This window comes from Halichoeres trimaculatus, unplaced genomic scaffold, assembly GCF_033239565.1.
Source record: "Halichoeres trimaculatus isolate MK-OKI-2021-1 unplaced genomic scaffold, fHalTri1.1 fHalTri1_scaffold_3, whole genome shotgun sequence".
In the NCBI taxonomy this organism is placed as follows: Eukaryota; Metazoa; Chordata; class Actinopteri; order Labriformes; family Labridae; genus Halichoeres; species Halichoeres trimaculatus.
In genome coordinates, this window is record NW_027437181.1 from 35,040,951 (window position 1) to 35,059,994 (window position 19,044).

Sequence of the window (19,044 nt, forward strand, 5' to 3'; positions counted from 1 at the left end):
ACAAAATAATTTGAAGAGGTGACTTTTAAAAATTAACAAAAGCACATTTTAAATTAGGGCTGCACAGAGGCCCAACAGTTGGCACTGCAGCTTCACAGCGAGAAGTTCAACAATCAAAGTTCACCCAGTGGGGCCTTTTTGTGTGGAGTGTCTTTGTTCTCCCCGTGCATGCATGGGCTCCCCCAAGATACTCCGGCTTCCTCACACTGTCTAAAAACATGCTCACAAGGTTAACTGGTGACTCTAAATTACCCGCAGGTGTGAGTGTATGTGTGAAAGGCTTTCTGTCTTTGTGTCAGCCCTGTGATTGACAGGAGACCAGTCCAGGGTGTACCCCGCCTCTCGCCCTAAGACAGCTAAGATGGGCTCCAGCTACCCACAACCCTGAACAGGATAAGCGGTACAGACGATGACATAGGATGATAGAATCAATCTCAACCTTTAGAAAGCTGTCTGCACACCGAAATGTTCCTCTATGCAAACTTGAACGTGGGGTGTGTGTTTATAAAAATGAGAGCTGTAGAGCCCATAAAATACAGAGCATCACCTCTAATTCAAGCCATGATGAAGTAGGTGTTTCTTCAAACTGAACATGCTTCCTTTCTTCCTCACAGTGCTAAGCTTAGCCAAACTTCATTAGTCTGTGATCCTCATCTCATGTCTCTGTGTAGGTTCTTTGTCACGTGTGGTTTAATGTTGCAGTGACACAGCAGGACCTGACAGACAATCACAACTTTCAGTCAACTGCAGTTTTCTCACTGAGGTTCAACCCTGACAGATTGATGTCGCTGCTGAGAGCTGAAAAGCAGAACTGAAATGTGTGTAAGTTATCAAATCTATAAATCTAAGACATTTGGAACTGGTTCAGTGTTGGAATGGGTTCCAGACACCCAAACCAGTATGCTGGTCCAACTCACATTTACAGGTAGTAAATTAGAGCGGGGAATACTGAGGCAGTGAGGGACAAGTTTCTCCTGTGGTAGCCTCACAACCAAGACAGGAATTAAAATGTTGTTTTTGACCAGCTATGAAAAAAAGTGTGATACAAAATCAAAGCTTAATGATAGCAGTCTTGATTTTACTGGGTAGGAAACAGGTCTTAAATGTTGCTGTCTACAGTTGTTTGATGAGTCTGCACAGCTCCTTTAAGTCCATCCCTGCCTCTCAGGACAGACATTAAACTCTTTGAGAGAGCTTGATCTTGATAACCAACAGCAAACCAGGAAGCTCTGAATGCAAACTCACACAGATGTATGTAATTCAGCACTATTATAAGTAGAACTTGTTCGTGATGAACCCCGGGTTAATTACAAACTGTGTTTTCAGACTGAAAACACAGCTGACTGAGCCACCACTCCCCCACGGCTTTCTCTGTCCACTCCAGCAGAAACAAGAAATTACTGTGAGCAAGTTTTACAAAATGAAGTCCAATTTACAGCAGAATCACCAACAGTCACATAAAGAAATCAAAACCATGTAGACTGATAAAGGGTCAGGTTCAGCAGCTTCAGGTGAAACAAGAGGGTCCAGGAATCAGATGGTGGTGGAAAAGCAGTCTGACTGCATGTTTTGTTGCAGTAGTCTCATACCCCGGACAGAATGAGTCGTTTGAGAGGGAAAAAAAATGTTTTATGTTGCAGAAAACAGCTGTGAACAGATGTAATCTGGGCCTTTAGTGCTCGGCTCCTTCTGTAAATACTAACTGTTCATTTTCGGTGTAAGTGGGCTCATCTGTTTCAGCTCCATAGACTGCTTTGTTTTAAAACAATCCTAAACGAAGTGAAAGCTGAACGCCACATGTGCACACGGGTAAAGATTTTCTGCATTCGTTAAAAACAAAACAGGCAACAAGACTCAGAGTGAACTGCTAATCCCAATATGTATGGAAATTATAATGCTGGGAAGAAAAACGCATTGGTGTTTTCTTATTAAGCAAGCATAATGGAATCACTTTGCTCTGGATAAAGCAATCAGACATCTCTTAAATTAAACATCCAACATAAAGGCAGCAGGAGGAGGGGGGTGTTCCTGTGGCACCCTGATCTGATTGGTATGCATTACAATGAGGCCGCGCTTAACGAACAACACGTTATCAAACAGCCCACAACAACTCCGGCAGGAGCGCTCCCCCATCTGCAAGTGTGTGGATTATCAGAGACAGAGGTCCTTATTAACAAGTGTACAAATATAGGCAGACTGAGACGAAGAAGCGAGGGGAAATGTTTGTGTGTGAGTGTGTGTGTGTTGAGCCCACATAGCAGCTCTTAGCAGGCAGCTGCGACCGGTCGGCCCATAATTACCGACACAGCTTCAGCCTTTCAATCACCTCCGCTCCTCTTTCTTCTTCCTCCTTTTTGGAGGGAAAAAAGGGACAAGAAGGAGGAGGTTCAGATCATTGTGAATCCGTGTTTTGATGCGCTCTCATCTCTCCTCGGCTGCTGTTTAAACATGAGCCTTTTCTGTCCTCCCAGCCCTCCTGCTCCTCCTCACTTTCTTCTCCAACCACAAAGCCTCAGTTTGATATGCAAGTGTTGCCCCCCTCCTCCCTCCCTCTTCCTCTCCCTCTCTCACAAACTATTTTGGATTGCGGTGGGGAATCAGCATCGTTGTCAGCCTGCCGCAATTTCCTCGCCACTTACATTATTCATGTGTGTTTGTAGATGTGTGTGTGTGTGTGTGTGTGTGTGTGTGTGTGAGAAAAGGGAGAGTAGAAAGGTTGAAGCAGCTACTGATGAGAATCACAGAGCCGACAGCAATCAAAACAAAACAACACTGTCAAAAATATCACTTGGTACCAGATTTGACCTCAGTTTACAGCAAAAAACAGAAACAAAAACACACATTTAACAGTGCTTACAACGCAAACAGAAATCAAAACGAACAAAGTCATTTCTGTATTTCTGCTAATTGATGGAATCCATCACTACAGTAATGCAGCCTGGTTTAGAATGCAAAGTGATCTGCGCCAAGCTCATTCAGTGTTGATTTGTCTCATCAAAGTAAACGGGGGAAAAACACATATGACAGGTGCCTGCAGGAAATCTTTCCTCAGGGCTTCAACACCTGTTTTATATTTTTAAGAAATTATCTTATTTGGCTTAATATGAGTCAAATTAACCAAACAAGTCCAGATACATGTCAAGATGTTAACAAGATGTTTAAAGACAAAATGATGCCTGAAAAAAAAAATATGTCAATGGAGTGAGAAAAGTTACTTGTTCCACTTTTTGAGACAAGGAAAATGACCTTATACAAGAAACTAGGCGGGTTTATTTTTCTTACCCTGTTACTCTTTTTCTGACATTTTCCAGGACAGTCAGGTGAATGTGGCTCACATGAAGTCTAATAAGACATTTTTACTAAAACTAAGACATAAACACTTCAGTTTTTGCAGCAAAATGTTGTAAAGTTAGCTCATAGTGAGTAAATGCTGAAAGTAAAGTCTGTTCTTCACCTGATCTTTCTGTGATAACACTTGTTTGGATTGGCACTGCATAAATAAAGACTAACAGACAGGTGTGTTGAACTGACAGTTTAACTGTTAACCCAAGTTGCACCTTGATAATATTCTGAGGCTTTCAGACTTTGATCACAGCCTATTGGTGAATTTCATCTGATATTTTCCCTGTAATGGAGATTTTTTTTTCATTTGGACAATGCAGAAACTTGGCATTTAAATAAAATGTTAGTTAATGCTTTGATATCCTCAGAAGAAGAGGTATGGTCTGCAGACAGATATGAGACATGGCGCCAATGTTACAAGAGCAAACTGTATTAAGATCCAAGAAGTAAACATGGCAGTTTACAGAGTCTTTTTAATCTTCTATCTCTTCCTAAATCAATAAAATACAATCGAAGTTACAAATCTGGTGTCTATTTTCACTGACCAGTGCTAGCACTGCTAAGCTAACTAGCTTGTTAGTGGGTAAGCCTAAAACTCATCAGTAGATCTGCTGTTCAAACACAACCAAAACCCAAAACAACCCAGAACAAACTGGTTTATTTAACTCTTCAGTGCACCTTCAGCTGGAGTCATGGGGCAAACTTAAAAGAGCAAAGAAATTTAAAAGATTTGAACTCATTGATTAGAGTCTTCTGACTTTAACTCTGGCTCCAGCAGTGGCTTTCCTGGGTCATCAGTGTTGAGCACTCTGCATTCACCTGGACTGCACCACACTACCTAAGTAAGTCCTCTAGTCCACTATTCGTCAAGCTTTGGGTGAAATCTGATAAGATCTACATTATTATGAGCAGATTTCTACTTAATGATTTTTTTAGTTTTGTTTCCATTTTTTCCCCAAGAGTTATTTAGGCTGTTTAAAAGCAAATTAAAAGGCATGTGAATATCTTTCATCACTTTGTAGCTTCTGTAATCCCACATGTCAGCTAATGTTTATCTGCAATAACTTTATAACTTCTCAAAGTCAAGATTCAAGGTGGAACTCAATTCCTCAGAGTGAAAAACACTCTAAGCACAAAATAAACGGTCTCTGATCACCTTCTTCAAGTTTCGCCAAGTAGGAGTCTGCTGCTTGTTATACACTGTGGGTTGAAAAATTAACTGTTTTAATGCCTTTGAGTTTCAATTTCAAACTTTCATTAACTTTTACTTTTTTTTTCTTAAATATAGTTAAAGAAAATTGTCTGAATTAGGATAATGAAAGAAACTGTAAAAGAAAATTATTACTGGGCGGCAATGACTCATCTCTGATTATTTTATGCTGTGAGGAAATGACACTGCTTGCTTCATACCGACTACATTATTAGTCTTTGCTTGTGGTGTTTTGGACCCTGCTGAGCGGTCTTCTTCTTGTTCCTGTGTCTGATCATCTGCAGCAGTGTGAGCCGAGGGGAGGATTGCGGGTGGAGGACGGGTTGGGAGAGTGTCGACAGATCAGCCCAGAGCAGAACTCCTGAAGGTGCTTCCACACTCCACTAACTAAAACAGAGCACCCTGGAGCTGGGAGCGGCCCACTGCTCACACAGCACAGCTCACAGAGCCCTGTGTTAAAAAATAATGGTGTGATCACAGCTGGGCTCGGTGCAGAAAGGAGACGGAGGAACAGCGAGGACTCTTTTCCCTCGTCTTCTCCTCCGTCTCTCTCCCCTCCGGCCTCTGACAGAGTTCCCTCTCACAGTTCTGCTCCTGTTACTGAGTCACTGAGGCCTCTGAGGAGTTCTTGTTGCTTTTCTTGCGTTTCTTCTTGACTCTGTACACGTGGAAGGTTTTGTTTTGGAATGTCCTGGTGAAGAGGGCAGAGTAAGCTGGGTCTTCTGTCTTGATGGCTTCGCAGAATCGAGGGTGGGAGGCCGGGACGAGGTCGGGGTCGTTGTCTCCTGGGCCGTCCATGATCTGATGGAACAGAGAAGGAGAGTGTCATGAGTGTCATCATCGTCATCATCATCACCATCATCATCACCAGCGACAAAGATGACAGGCAGCTTATACTTAATGTATATTCTTAATGGGGACAAGTGTCAATCAATGCATCATCAGCACATTTAGTTAAACATGATGTGGATAACTCCAGCAGGGTGACTGACAGCCTGTCAGAGTCTCTGATTCCTTCCTGCTCTTCTGCCAGCTGGATCTGACAGAAACTCAGCACTGATGGATTCCTCGTGAACATCACTCCCCGTCATTAAAGGTGAAGTTTGCTTATTTTCGAAACAATCAGAGTTGAAATGCAGCCAATACTTAATTTGTAACCTGTCTTACACATAAAGAAGCTTGATGCCTTTTTGAGAGCCGTGAGCAGAGACTAAAAATGAATAATATTAAACTTTCTTTTAGGCTTGAATCATAAAAAGAGGATTTCATTCAATCAAGTTCTCACTTTGAGAGATAAGACACCATGCACTACATTTGGGCAAGGTGTCAACTTTTTTGTTATTTGCTGTAAATATCAGAGTAGGAGTGAGGATCCCTAGCATATTTCACCAGCTCTAGTAAAAATCTAAACAAAACCATGTTTTAGCAGACTGGGAAGATGTCTCAGATGTCTTTGACAAACTTCAAAAACACATACACTGAAAGTAAAATGTGACAGGGGTCGTCTGGTTTTCAGGACAGTGTTGACTATGCATGTATCAATTACAGTTATGTCAGTGAGAATCAGATCATTAAGTCATCACTCCTAGAACATAATTTTTTAATGGCAGCATTGAGGAGTGATGAGCAAGACATATAAATCACAATCCCCCAAAACATAACAATTTAAGAGCCTGGGCCGCTGATGTAGACCTACTACGTGTGGCCATGGCACCAGCCGCCGTGAGGCCATTCCCGCCAGTACAGCGCCTCGCAGGCTCGCTCCATTTGTTGTAAATATCAGTGGGCTAACTCTATTATCTTACTTTCTATTGATTTTATTTTATTGCCCAAAAGAATCTTTAAACTGACTTCAGCACTGCAACTAAGCGACATCAGAGTAGATAAGTGAGCGCAAACTGTCAACACATAGAAACAGATTCAGGTTGGTTGACAGTGTCACATTTACTACACTCAAGGCAAAAAGACAGGGCTGGTGAAGTTTTTAGAAAGACATTGACTGAATCTCAATTTCCATCCCCTAAACCATAAGCCCTGAGCCCTTATGGACTTAAAGGACAACTCAGTTTTTTTGACACCTGGACCTTATTTATAGGTGTGTGCATGCTCATATACTCACTCAGACAAACATCGTGCAGCTCAGAGTCCTTCAGGAGTTATTTAGATCCAGCCGATTTTAGCCAAACTTAGCGGGGGCCACAGCAAGGGAGCTTCAGCGCGGGACATAATCTCTGCAAAATCGCTCATTTCTGTCTTATTTTTTCATCCATTGCTATCCATCGTTATCACAAACACACTCCTCTTCTGTTGCCATAGGTGAACACGGTCCACAAGCGCACCACCAGTTGGCATTGAGTCGTGGACGTGCTCCTGTTTGTTGTTCTCGAGCCAGCTCTTCGTCTCTCTCACTCTGCATCCTTCTTTCATGGAGCTCCTCGTCCGTGTACTCAGGCTCAAACCGGTAAGGACAACCGTCAAACTCGAAGTCGTAGTCTGAAGACGGTAGACGAGCTGACTTTATGATAACACTGGCCATGGATGAAAAAATATAGCAGAAATGAACGATTTTGCAGAGATTATGTCCCATGCTGAAGCTCCCTTGCCGTGGCCCCCGCTAAGTGCGGCTAAAATCAGCTGGATCTAAGTAACTTCTGAAGGACTCCGAGCTGCACGATGTTTGTCTGACTGAGTATATGAGCATGCACACACCTATAAATAAGGTCCAGGTGTCAAAAAAACAGAGTTGCCCTTTAAATAACATCATCTGGAAAGTGACCGAGTGCACGAGTCTGCAAGGGGTCAAAAGAAGTAGCAATGAGGCAGCACTTTGCCACTTCTCACATAACCCGGATGTCATCATGAGCTCAATTAAACAGCATTAGGAATTACTAATAAACAAGTTTTACTCGAAAAGGTTGAAAAGGTTGAAGTTTTTACAGATACACCCCTTCTGTCAAAACAGCTTTACTGAAAAACTCAAAAAGGTTTTACCATTATAAAAGAAAAAAACATATTTTATTCATTAAACTGCACATACAGTTTGTGTGTAAAGAGATATAGATTAAGGCAGATTAAGGCTGTTAGTACACATATTCTTGAAAAGCAGACTTAAGTGTCAATATTGGTTTCAACTTTTTTTTCAATTTCTGTGTAATACGTTTGTCTAGCCTGCCTTGTTTGCAGGTTTTCCCCGGGAGCTCTGTGTTCCATGTCACTTTGCTGTGACTGTGACGATATGAGCTAAAATCCAATCATGATATATTTTTTCACATCAGACATTATCGCTATTACGCACGATACAAATTAAGTAACTATTTTGTCAAGCTCAAATTCTTTGTTACTCATAAGTGAGTTGTGAATCATCAAGTTATCTTTGACTTGGTTCATTTTATTGTCAGAAGTTGAACATGACAGATGTACTGAAGAACGTTATACAACTACCTAAGAGAAATAAAACAGGTACTTTACTTTTGTTATTGATGGGTGTGTTACAGGTGATCTACTAAGGCCCGAAAACACGCCGAAAACAGTCAGTTCCGCAAACATTTCGTTGCGTTTTGGCCTTCTGTTTAGATGAGACCACGTTGCGTTTTCAGTGAAAACGCAATCTTTTGAAAACGCTCCCCAGAGTGGAAAGATTTGAATCCGCTCCTCCATTCAGCCTCGTGTAAACACAGAGCAGAGCTTTTCAGGGTGATACACTGACATCACCGCATGCGCACTCGCAGTTTCAGGTGAAGGCTCCGAGCTCAGCCACATTTCCAGTTGAGCCATTCCAGTCCAGTAGGTGGCGGTAATGCGCGTCATGGTTGGATTGCCGACAGTCTCACACAACAAAACAGCAGAAAAAGAAAGAACAACCACAACAATGATGGCGGATTTCCGGATAACGGCGCCACTTCAGTACAATCCACATCGCCAACTACTGGCCAGGCATAGCCACTACATCATTGTGACTTGTCCTCCTGGAATCGTATGTTTGTTTTCACGCCATCCTCATGTAAACGCGGGTGGCTTTCGGAAACACAAAGGAAGAATCTTTGCAGGAGTCTTCGTGTAAACGGGGCCTAAGACTGCATGCACAATTGATGTCCGCCCTCTTCAAATGAGAATTTAAGGTTTGGTAGAGCAGACTGATGGCGGATAAAGAGGGAGGTTCATCTCCTGTGCTCTCCGTAGAGTGCACAAGATGAGCGTTCATTATGCACGGGTGGAGACCAGCGCAGCCAGCGAAAACACAAAGCTCCAGTTAAAAAAAAATCAGAGATCAGGAATAGCATTGTTGGATAAACTATATGTCTTCACTTTTTTATTTCTGACAGCCCAACTGTGTTAATACACACACACAAGATTCTATCTGTCGTCTTTTATTGCACCTTCACGCCACAATGACTGCAGCCATTTGTGTGCAACACTGTGAGTTTCCACCTGCCTTAAAACATGCTAAATATAGACGCAAAAACAGTGACCACTAACAGTTTCAGGTTTGATAAATCAGTCTGTGAGCGCTAAATTAGTATTTTTGCATATCCTCCTTTCAGACATGATTGGCCAATAATATGTCTGTCAAAATGGACGAATGGGTTCTATCGAGATTCTATCGTCCATATCTCATATATATATCAAGAAAAAGTTAATTTGTGAATTATCTTTATCGACAGGCTACTGTCCATTTCATAAAAGGTGAATTAAGGGCTCTAAAAGTCTGCGTAAGAGCCTTCACACACTCTATAATTTGACAGTAGGACAACCCTAAGCCCTCACAGACAGACAAGGACGCGCCTCAAAGTCGGAACTTTGAGATTGGGCCATTCACTCCATGTAAACACAGCCTGTTTACTTGGTGTAACCAAAGCTGCTGAAATTGGATATTCTAAACAACGACAGATGAAAAAATAAAGAATAATGATCTCAAATTGAAAGAGACAATGAAAAGAAAATCCTTAAAGAACGTCAACAGAATAAGAAATGTGTGCGAGATAGACGAATAGATCAAGAGGAAAGACAGAAAGAGACCAAAGCAAACAGCAAGACAAGAAAACACAAAACGTAAAACAGAAACAAGAAAAAGTCAAAGTGGAGGAAAAGGACAAACAGATGTGAACCCTGAATTCTTCCAATAAAGCTGTCTGAATGTTAGATGTGATGTGACAATGTCGGCATCACAAACAGACACGCACACGCACACACACACTGACACAATGTTTCATGTGTTGTTCATCACACTGAGACAGGAGAAAAAAGACTGAAGCTTGTCTAGCCTCTGATAATCCAAATAGCCACCACACATCATCCCACATCAGAATGAGGGGGGGGGGGGGGGGGGGGGGGGGGCATGAGGGAGACGAAGGAGGAAGGGTAGAGCAGAATAAAAGAATGTGACAGCTTGAGCGACAGTGACTTGTGGACGAGAAGTAAGAGTATTGATCTTTGTGGAGGCTGAGAGCTTTCACCCAGTCGCAGAAAGTTGGCTGAGGAGAAGACATGGAACCACACACACACTCACACACACACAGCACAGACTCACACACAGTCAGTCAGGATGAGTCATGTTAAATAAATGCCACCCACATGTCCGTTGGCCAGGTCGAGCAGGTCTCTCAGTCTGCAGCCTCGCCTGTGTCTCCGCTCGTAACAGATGCTGTTTTCCAGAACCACATAGTCGGCCCCGATGGTCCTCAGGATGTCGTAGACCTCCTCCGGGCCCCTACGAGCGTACACCTGATACACCTGCACACACACGTACACACACAGGCAGAACAAAAGTGGATTTATTTAGGATTGTGTGGATTCTGTGATTGCTTTTCACTGCCTAAAGATCGTCTGGCTTTGCAATTTACCTCCAATATTGTTGGGGGAAAGAAAAAGCTCTCTCCTGGAACTCTATTAACAGCCAGATTTATTTTCTGAATTAAAGTTGTGATGAAAGTCTGCTTTCGATTCCATCATAACATGATTACTGAAGAAATGTGGATGAAAACAATTATTGGAGAAACTAAATCAGAGGGAGAACGAAAACAAGTGTTAAACAAAACAGATCAGAAGTTTGTGAAATCAGTTATGGTTCATCATCGCAGATCAAATAGAACTTTTAATTTCACACAACAACGGATTCAAATGGACAAATCATGCAGCCGGTAAGTGCTGTCTGTAGTGAATTTTCCTACAGATGTTCAGAAAAGGGGAAAACAGCCCAGCTTGTGCTCTATAGCTCAGTGTCATAGAAAAAAAACAACTTACAAGTTCCTAGACCACATCCAGCTCAAATTACATGTTTCAGATCAGGGGTTCCCAAACTTTTCTTGCTTGAAACCTAAATCAGAAATTTGGTGTCTCCCTGGGACCCAAATTTAACCTTCCTGTGTACTTGACCAATCATGATCTTTCATTCACCACTGTCGTTCTCCATTGACACACTTCAACAGCTGTGATCAGACGATCAACACATTACGGCAAGATTTGTCAAGTGGTCATCTAACTCACACCTGAATCCAAGGTTATTTTCTTCGTTTAAATTTCAATTCATTTCAAATTTTTGTTTTCAATTTAATTTTAGTTTTTATTCATTTAAAATCTTTTTTTTTTTTAAATGCTTATTTTTATCTAGTTTTTATTAGTTTCAGAAGTAGTCTGAGTCTTTTTTGCAATATTCAGATAGACATAATGTTGGTTTCACTTGACTATTAATCTTATACCTACAACATTTTATTTTTTGGATTCATTTTAAAGTAAGTGTGGAGTTTAACTCATGACATATCATGTTAACAGATATTTTAAGGTAGCTGATGCTCTGATAACTTCTTCAGTAACCAGTGTCACAGAGCCACCTGCTGTCCCCATGTGTTAGATAGGGTCTCAAGCATCTAAGGATCACACCAGCTACAGGATAAGGGGTGGATGTTTCTGGGAGGCTAGCTTTAAGGCACAAGCTCAGGACTTGATCTGGCTTAAAAACCATATCAGAGATCACAGAACCACAGTAAAAATAGGGGAATAATTAAGAGAAATCAGAAGTCAGGAGTACAGCAGAAGAAAGGGTTAAAAAGCTGGAGACTACTTCCCAAGTTGGAGTGCCGGTAGGTTGGTTTAAAGGTCCCGTGTTATGCAAAAATTACTTCAAGTCTTTTAGTGAAATTTGTGATTCTTTGGCTTTCCTCCCAGCCCACAAAATGTGATATTTAATGATAAAACCTGTACTTAGTAGAGCTTGTGAATGTAAAATCCTGACCTAAAACAAGCTGTTTGGATTTTGGGGATTTGCTGATGTCAGTGACTCCTCTTTTTGACCAATCAGGAGCAAGTCTGACCTGATAGGTCCACCGGAGCAGATATGGTGGCTCATTTACATATGAAGGTCACGCTCACTAAATCAGACTGTTCTGAACAGAGGGGCTGTGAGAGCCTGGAAACAATGCTGCTGTGCTTGATTTATTGGCTTTTTGGACCAAAACATGTTACTACCATTTCATGAAAACATCAATGATCCATATTAAACTGCAGAAAAGGAGCATAATATTGAGCCTTTAAAATAACAAGTTTGTGAACAAGATGGTGACAAAGATGAAAATTAAAAACGTTTTTTTCTTGAATGCCTCCTTTGCATCAGAAAAACTCATTCAATTCTCCTGTACATCCTGTTGGATGTTTGGTTTGAAGACGTCAGTCCAGTTTACTAAATTTCAAACTCTTGTTAATGAGCAACTTGCCACATAAAATACGAGGTCTAACCTTCACACTTCTTTGGGTTTTGGTAAAGCCAACTTTATATTTACATTGTACATGCCGCTGTAAGGAGAGGGATACTTGTTTTTCTGTTTTTTCTCTGGTCAGCGTATGAGCAGCCAGAGAGCTCGCATAAACTGAACTGTCACAGGGGTGGAGATTCACAGAGGGAAGGGGTGGTGAGAGACAGAGAAAGAGTGCGAGAGACAGAGATGTACCTGAGATAAACACCGCACAGCGAGATGAACATTCTTTAATTCCATTCAAATTCAAAGGATTACTTCCCAAATGTGTTACACATTTAACTCCACCAACTGGCGACCCAGTCAAATACGGTCTGCGACCCATAGTTTGGGAAAAGCTGTTTTGGATAATAGGACAGATCTACCCTCAAAAGTTTATTTTACTTCATCAATGGGAAGAAATTTAATTACAATAGTAGTCCCAACACAATTCAATTTACACACACAAATACACACGCACATTCACACTGGGAGTTAGAGAAAATGATGCTCTTTGTCAACTAACAAGGCATTATACAGTGTCATAAGTTATTCCAAGGATATAATGAAAGGGATGGAGGCATCATTACACACACACACACACACACACACACACACACACACACACACACACACACACACACACACACACACACACACACACACACACACACACACACACATTTGGACCCCAGAAGGTCTACAGCAGTGATGGGGCTCTTTAATGAGCTCCACACTCCTCTCCAGCTCGGCCAGTGGCTCAGCATGGCCGACTTCCTGCTGGGAGGCAAAACATGTGCTCAGCTATCCACAAGACAACCACACACACACACACACACACACACAAAGAGGGAAAAACAATGAATTTTAATGGATAAACGAATCCGTTTCCATGTTTTAATCAGCTGTGTGTGGCTGTGTTTGCAGAAAGTAAAGCCTGGATGTGTTCTCATGGTCGATGTTACTGTGGTCCAACAACGGCTGCTTTGTTAGTAAAATCACAGATAATACAATCAAATCACAGGGGAAAAAGAAACTTCAAGTACTGATCTAAACAAGTAAAATTCAAACGATATATTTTCTCTTCTGATGCCATAGAAACAAAAATGAACTCCTGGTCACCCATGATTGATTTTAAAACAGACCACCGGGCTTGTTCTGAAAATGTCACTGAACACAGAACATTTGACTGAGCTAAAGGCGCTGTGAGGAGTTTCTGGTTGTTGTTGACTGCAGTGACACCTTTGGCTGGAACCGGTTGTGTTTTTCTGGGTTAAAGACTCAAAACCTCTTGAGCGCCACCACCCTGCGTCGCAAGGACATGACTCCTACCAAGAAAATGCACAGAGCAAATGTAAGGAGAGCAGGTTTTCTTTTTTAATACTACTTTTTCCAGGATGCAAAGCTGTGATGTAATGTATTTATTTGTAGTTACGTAGAGCTACTTTTTGAAATGTGACAACAAGCAAACTTTGTGACCAGCTCTCTACTTTACCTCCTACAACTTCAACGGCCCACCAACCTTCCATGCAGCTGTGGCTAACCTCAAGTTTTACAGCCCTGGTAAGATCACTAAATCTACAAAAGGAGAAATCCAGAAGAAAAAAACAGATTTTGTTAATGGATTCACTTATCTGCCACCATGCTGGCTGCTTATACATGCTTAATTCATACCCGCTCTGACAATATTTTATTTTATTTTATTTTATTTTTTTAACTTTCAATTTTTTTTTAAGTTTCAACATTTTTTAAAACTTATTTTCTAATGAATTTTTGGGGATTTTTTTTTTCAAATTAAGTTTTTTTAAAAAACATTTTTTGCAATTTTTTTTTTTTTTATTTCAATTTTTTTAAACACATTTTTGCAATTATTTTTTAAGAAATGAACTATCAACAAGCAAACTTTGTGAACACAGCAGAGACAACATAACCTCACTCTTCATTGTATTGGAAGACTCTCCTGTAAGATTAGACCACTGCACTAGAACTGCTGCATGTGGGTCAGAATCAAGACAATGCAGAAGTGCTGAGTTTCTGCAGAAGTGTCTGCTTGAGGCTGGCCCTGGAGGTAACATTGTTACAGACAGCTTAATCCTTGTTTGTGATTATTTGACGCAGCAAAAGATGCACCCCTGCCTTCTCAAACGTTTCCATAGCGCAGGAGGTTTAGGCTCTGTTGTCCTTGTATCAGTCGGTCTGTCCCATATTTATTCACACAATCACTGCTGGGTCAAAACCCCCATACAGACAAAACTCCCCTGTCTCTCATCCTGACCTTGGCACAGAGCTGACAGAGATAGATGTGTGTGTCTGCTTGACTTCAGCTACAGTCACAGTACATATCCTTCTCTAATTTCTAGCATCTTTGATCATTTTGGACTTTAGGGTTTAGTGTTAGTAAGTTTTTGGATAATTCCTAAATTTAACTGCACTTGTGTTGAGCTTCCTTTCTCTATTGTGCTTGTTTCCTCCTGTTTTGTCAAGTTGGAAGTGAAATTGATCAGTGGTAATGGTTTTTGCTTCGAATCGGGTAAATGTTTTAAAAAAAGATAACTTCTTTAGATTCTTGTTTCAGGCCTTTGTTCACCCTGAGTTATTCCTTTTTTTTACGTTTTGTTGTAATATTTATCACACTTTTGTGGATACATCATTTTTTAATAGTCCATCCTTCCTGTAGTTTGTGGACTGGAGAAGGAAACTTTTCTTTAGCCTTTCATGTTGCCTACAGGGGTCAGCCTCCACGGTTTGAAACAGCAGAAAATGACAGAGCACCACAAAGCTAAGAACATTACAGTTAGACTGCAATAAAACCGTCTTATACACAACACAATCAGTATACTAGTCACAAAATGTGTTTTGCTTTATGTCTGTTACTACAAATATCTTGCAAATACAGACACACATTATGATTCACTGTAATGGATTGATATTTAAATTAATTTTCAGTTGGCTGTTGTCAAATAATGTTTAACTCAGAGTAAACAAAGTCTGGCGTTTCATTTTTTCTTCCAATTTAAATTTTCGGCGCAACACAAATTTATCAGCTTTTCTTTCCAAACCGCAGAATGAAAATGTTTTTGTGGATAAAGACGAGATCTGAATCCTCCATTCGCTCTCGCTGGAAACAAAAACAAAACAAGAAAAATAAGTAGATGCTGTCTTTCTGAATTACACTTTACAGCGGTGTGTGATGTCTGAGGAAGCTTGGTTACAAATAGTCACGACTGATACAAGACGACAAACTTACAGGAACTGTTTTCTCTGGGCACCCTCAGAGACAGACTCAGAACATCTGCCCCAGTCAAAAAAGTTTGGTGGAAATTTGTGGCTTTTGAAAGATACAAAGAGGAAACTGAAAGGAGAGGGTCTTCAGGGAAATGTGAGAAGATGGTAATCTCGTCAGCCTGGCAGTCAATACAGTAACACACAATCAGAGCATAAAATGAGCCAAAAACAGCAATACCCTCCTTCACTGTCACAGCCAAACTAAAGGCTCCTGCAGGTCGGTCTTCAGCTCCATAACTGGAACTGAAACATGGTGTCAAAGTGGCAGAAATCCTCCAGCCTAGTGAAGCACTATCTAAACTCTGAGACACTACTCAATCAATGTTACTTTTTCCCTTTAAAAACAGTCTCCATGCAGCAACACTGTGACTGATTCCACTGCAATGTTAACTTTATGGTTTCTGTAAATTAAGCTGTTCAGTCTCTTATACATCTGTAATCAGCTCCTTCAAACACTGAATTAAAGGTGTTAGCGGCATTAAAATCTCTGCTCAATGAGTGATCGATAGTCAGAATCCATAGCTGTGAACTCAGTTTCTTCAGAATTCTGAAAGCATCTAGACCAGGGGTCTGCGACCTGTGGCTCCAGAGCCTCATGTGGCTCTTTGACTCCTTTGCAGTGGCTCCTTGTAGCTTAAAAAAAAAAAAAACATTATTGAAATTATGATTTTTTATTTCTTTTTTTTTTTTTTTTTTCCCAGAGGGAATTGATAATTAAAGGCATTGGCACTAAATAAAATCATGATTTCACTTTTTTTTTTTTTTTTTTTTTTAACCAAGCATGCATCACATCTGTCAATAAAGCCTCTGCCACCACTCTACTTTACAACTTACAACATCAACAGCCCACCAACTTTCCATGCACCTATGGCTAACCTCAGTTTTTACACACCAGGTAAGATTACTAAATCTTGCTAAATCTTAACCAAACTAAAAAGGAGGAATCTGGAAGAAATACAGATTTTGATTCTGTGTGGATGGATTCATTTATGTGCCAACATGCCGGCTTACTATACATGCTCAATTCAAACTCGCTCTGACAATAAAATCAATTTTTGCAAAGTTATTAACTTTCAATTATTTTTTAAAATTTGAAATTTTAGCATTTTTGCATTTATTTAAGTTTCAAATAATTTTGAAACTTCAATTCTTTGTAAATTTTTTCATTTTTTTAAATTACATTTTAAAAAAGAAATCAAACATTTTTGGAAATTTTTGCAATTTTTTTAAAAAAAATTCAATTTTTTTTTAAACTTTCAATTTTTTCTTAAAGCTTTCAAAATTTTTGCAATTCATTTTAAAGTAATGAACTATCACATCACAGGCAAAACTTCTTGTTTAGATAAATCATTCACTAGATTTGAAATATATAGAGAATTTTACACACTTTATAGTCTTTATTGTGAAGGTCAAGCAGATTGTGTGGCTCTGGAGTGACGTCTATTCAGTTAAGCTGAGGCAAATGACTTTTGAAAGTTGCAGACCCCTGATCTAGACAGTTTAAGAGCAGCTGGTATATTGAATTTTTTTGGTGAGGTCTCGTTAATTGGCAATTTTCAGCATACTTTTCATTATTTGTCAAGGTTACAACAGTCGCTGAAATAAAAATGAAGGCATCTTTAGCCTAGTTTATGCTCCTACTGTGCTTAAAACTACAAAATTACAACCACCTGGAAACTTAAAGAGGAGGTATTCTGCTTTCCTTTATTTTAAACACAAGTATAAAGTAAGAATGCTTAATGTTCATATTACGTGTGAACATGTCTTCAAACCTCTACATATTCATATGCAGTAGAAATCCCAGAATCTGTCTGTAAACTGCCCATAATACTCTGTTTTTAAAAAAGGCATGAGATTTTCACTAGATCTTCACCAGATCTTCATCAGACCTACTGAAATGATGAAGTCATTGCATAAGAATTTCCTCAGTGGTTCATGACTCATTAGAGGGCGGGCCTCAAACACCAAGGTCTGCCCATAGCTTCAGAGGGCTGAGAGAGAAAATATGTAAAGCTACTTCAGGGCAACCAGAGGGACAGAAATAAGCTGGAAGCACAATAATCCTCTCTCAAAAGGATTAATGAGAAACCCATTCAGCTGAAATCTTCTAGTTAACAGCGTCATTCCTGACATTAAAATACTGGTGGCGTCTGCAAACTATTTTGTGTGCTGGGTGTATTTGGCATTGGTTCATTCAGGTTTTGACTGTGTAAACTAATATTAACAGAGAACATTTTGAAACCCATTGCCATTGCGTGAGGTGCAGGAAAAAGTTGATTGCGAAGGACTTAAAATACAAGAAAAGTAATCACTGAAAGTTGCAGTTTTCGCTGAATTCATGTTCACGCTACCACTGTATTAGAAATGTACCAGCTGGTCATCCAAAAGCACAAAATGATTATTACCCTGATGCGCAGGTGCAGTTAGCTGTTAGGTAGCACTTTTTTAGCTTGTTGATATGGACCCAGGTCTCATCCAAAGTGGTCTTCTGTGCAAAGTCACTGTTTGCGTATTGGATGTCCTGTACCACAGATAACGTCGGCAATAGCATCGAGCGATTTGTGTTTTTAATTCCCTTCAGTGTACACCCTGGGTTTTACCTACAACATCTGGCTCCTTAGAGTAGAGGTCGACCGATATGGGTTTTTTGAGGGCCGATGCCGATGCTTTCCAAATTTGGGCAGCCGATGCCGATATGCATAGCCGATTTTTCCAATTTGATATTCAGGCCGATTGTTAAATAAATAAATATTTATCACATTTTTGTGAAACGCAGCAATTTCTAAGCAACTAAAAGAAATCTATTACAACAAGTCGTGTCCAGTCCTCTGAACATTTATTCAGCTTTCAAAACAATGAAATATTTTGTCTGAGTAAACACACAATGTAACAAGCAGTAGTAAACATTCACACTCTTCTTAAAATGTCAAAAAAGAAATTTAAACTTATTAATATAATTTGAACAAAAGTATGTAATGTATTTAAGTGGTTCCACAAGTTTGAGGTGCTCATCTTTTTTGTGCCTGATCAAAAATTGCGTCATTTTATACAACGGATCAAAAATCGGCTTTTTAAAAGAAAATACGGCCGATGGCCGATAGAGACAAATGTCCAAATATCGTCCCGATATACCGGCCGGCCGATATACCGGCCGGCCGATATATCGGTCTACCTCTACCTTAGAGTGCGTCCATTTTCTCCCGTCTTATATCCCCTCCATGGATCTGTGAGTCATTCATTATTTCAGTTTGTTTAGGCAGCAGTCATGATCTTTGGTGGTTAAATCCCCTGGCTTAACTTGATAAACCAATGTTTGCTTTGCTGTACTTCCATTACCAGGGACCAGCTGAGTGACTGTGGCACTTTTTTTCCTGTCACTGTCAGAAGATGTTTCATAAACTCGTCTCTAAATGGATGCTGCTCTATCCCCTACTGTCTCCTATTTGTTATTCATGCTGTTTTCACTTTTGCAATTTCTCAGAC

The 19,044-nt window shown here is 40.2% G+C and overlaps 1 protein-coding gene across 3 annotated transcripts in view; it reads right to left on the reverse strand.

The window, feature by feature from the left end:
• Window positions 1-622: 622 nt before the first annotated feature.
• dpy19l3 (dpy-19 like C-mannosyltransferase 3) overlaps window positions 623-19,044 on the reverse strand; it is a 100,613-nt gene continuing 82,191 nt past the window's right edge. For all 3 annotated transcript variants that reach the window (XM_074666220.1, XM_074666218.1, XM_074666219.1), the window contains exons 18-19: window positions 10,124-10,282; window positions 623-5,353 (exon numbers count right to left, since the gene is read on the reverse strand). In XM_074666220.1, the coding sequence (XP_074522321.1) occupies window positions 5,150-5,353; window positions 10,124-10,282 (363 nt within the window). In that variant the 3' untranslated portion in view covers window positions 623-5,149. The remainder of the gene's footprint in view (window positions 5,354-10,123; window positions 10,283-19,044) is intronic.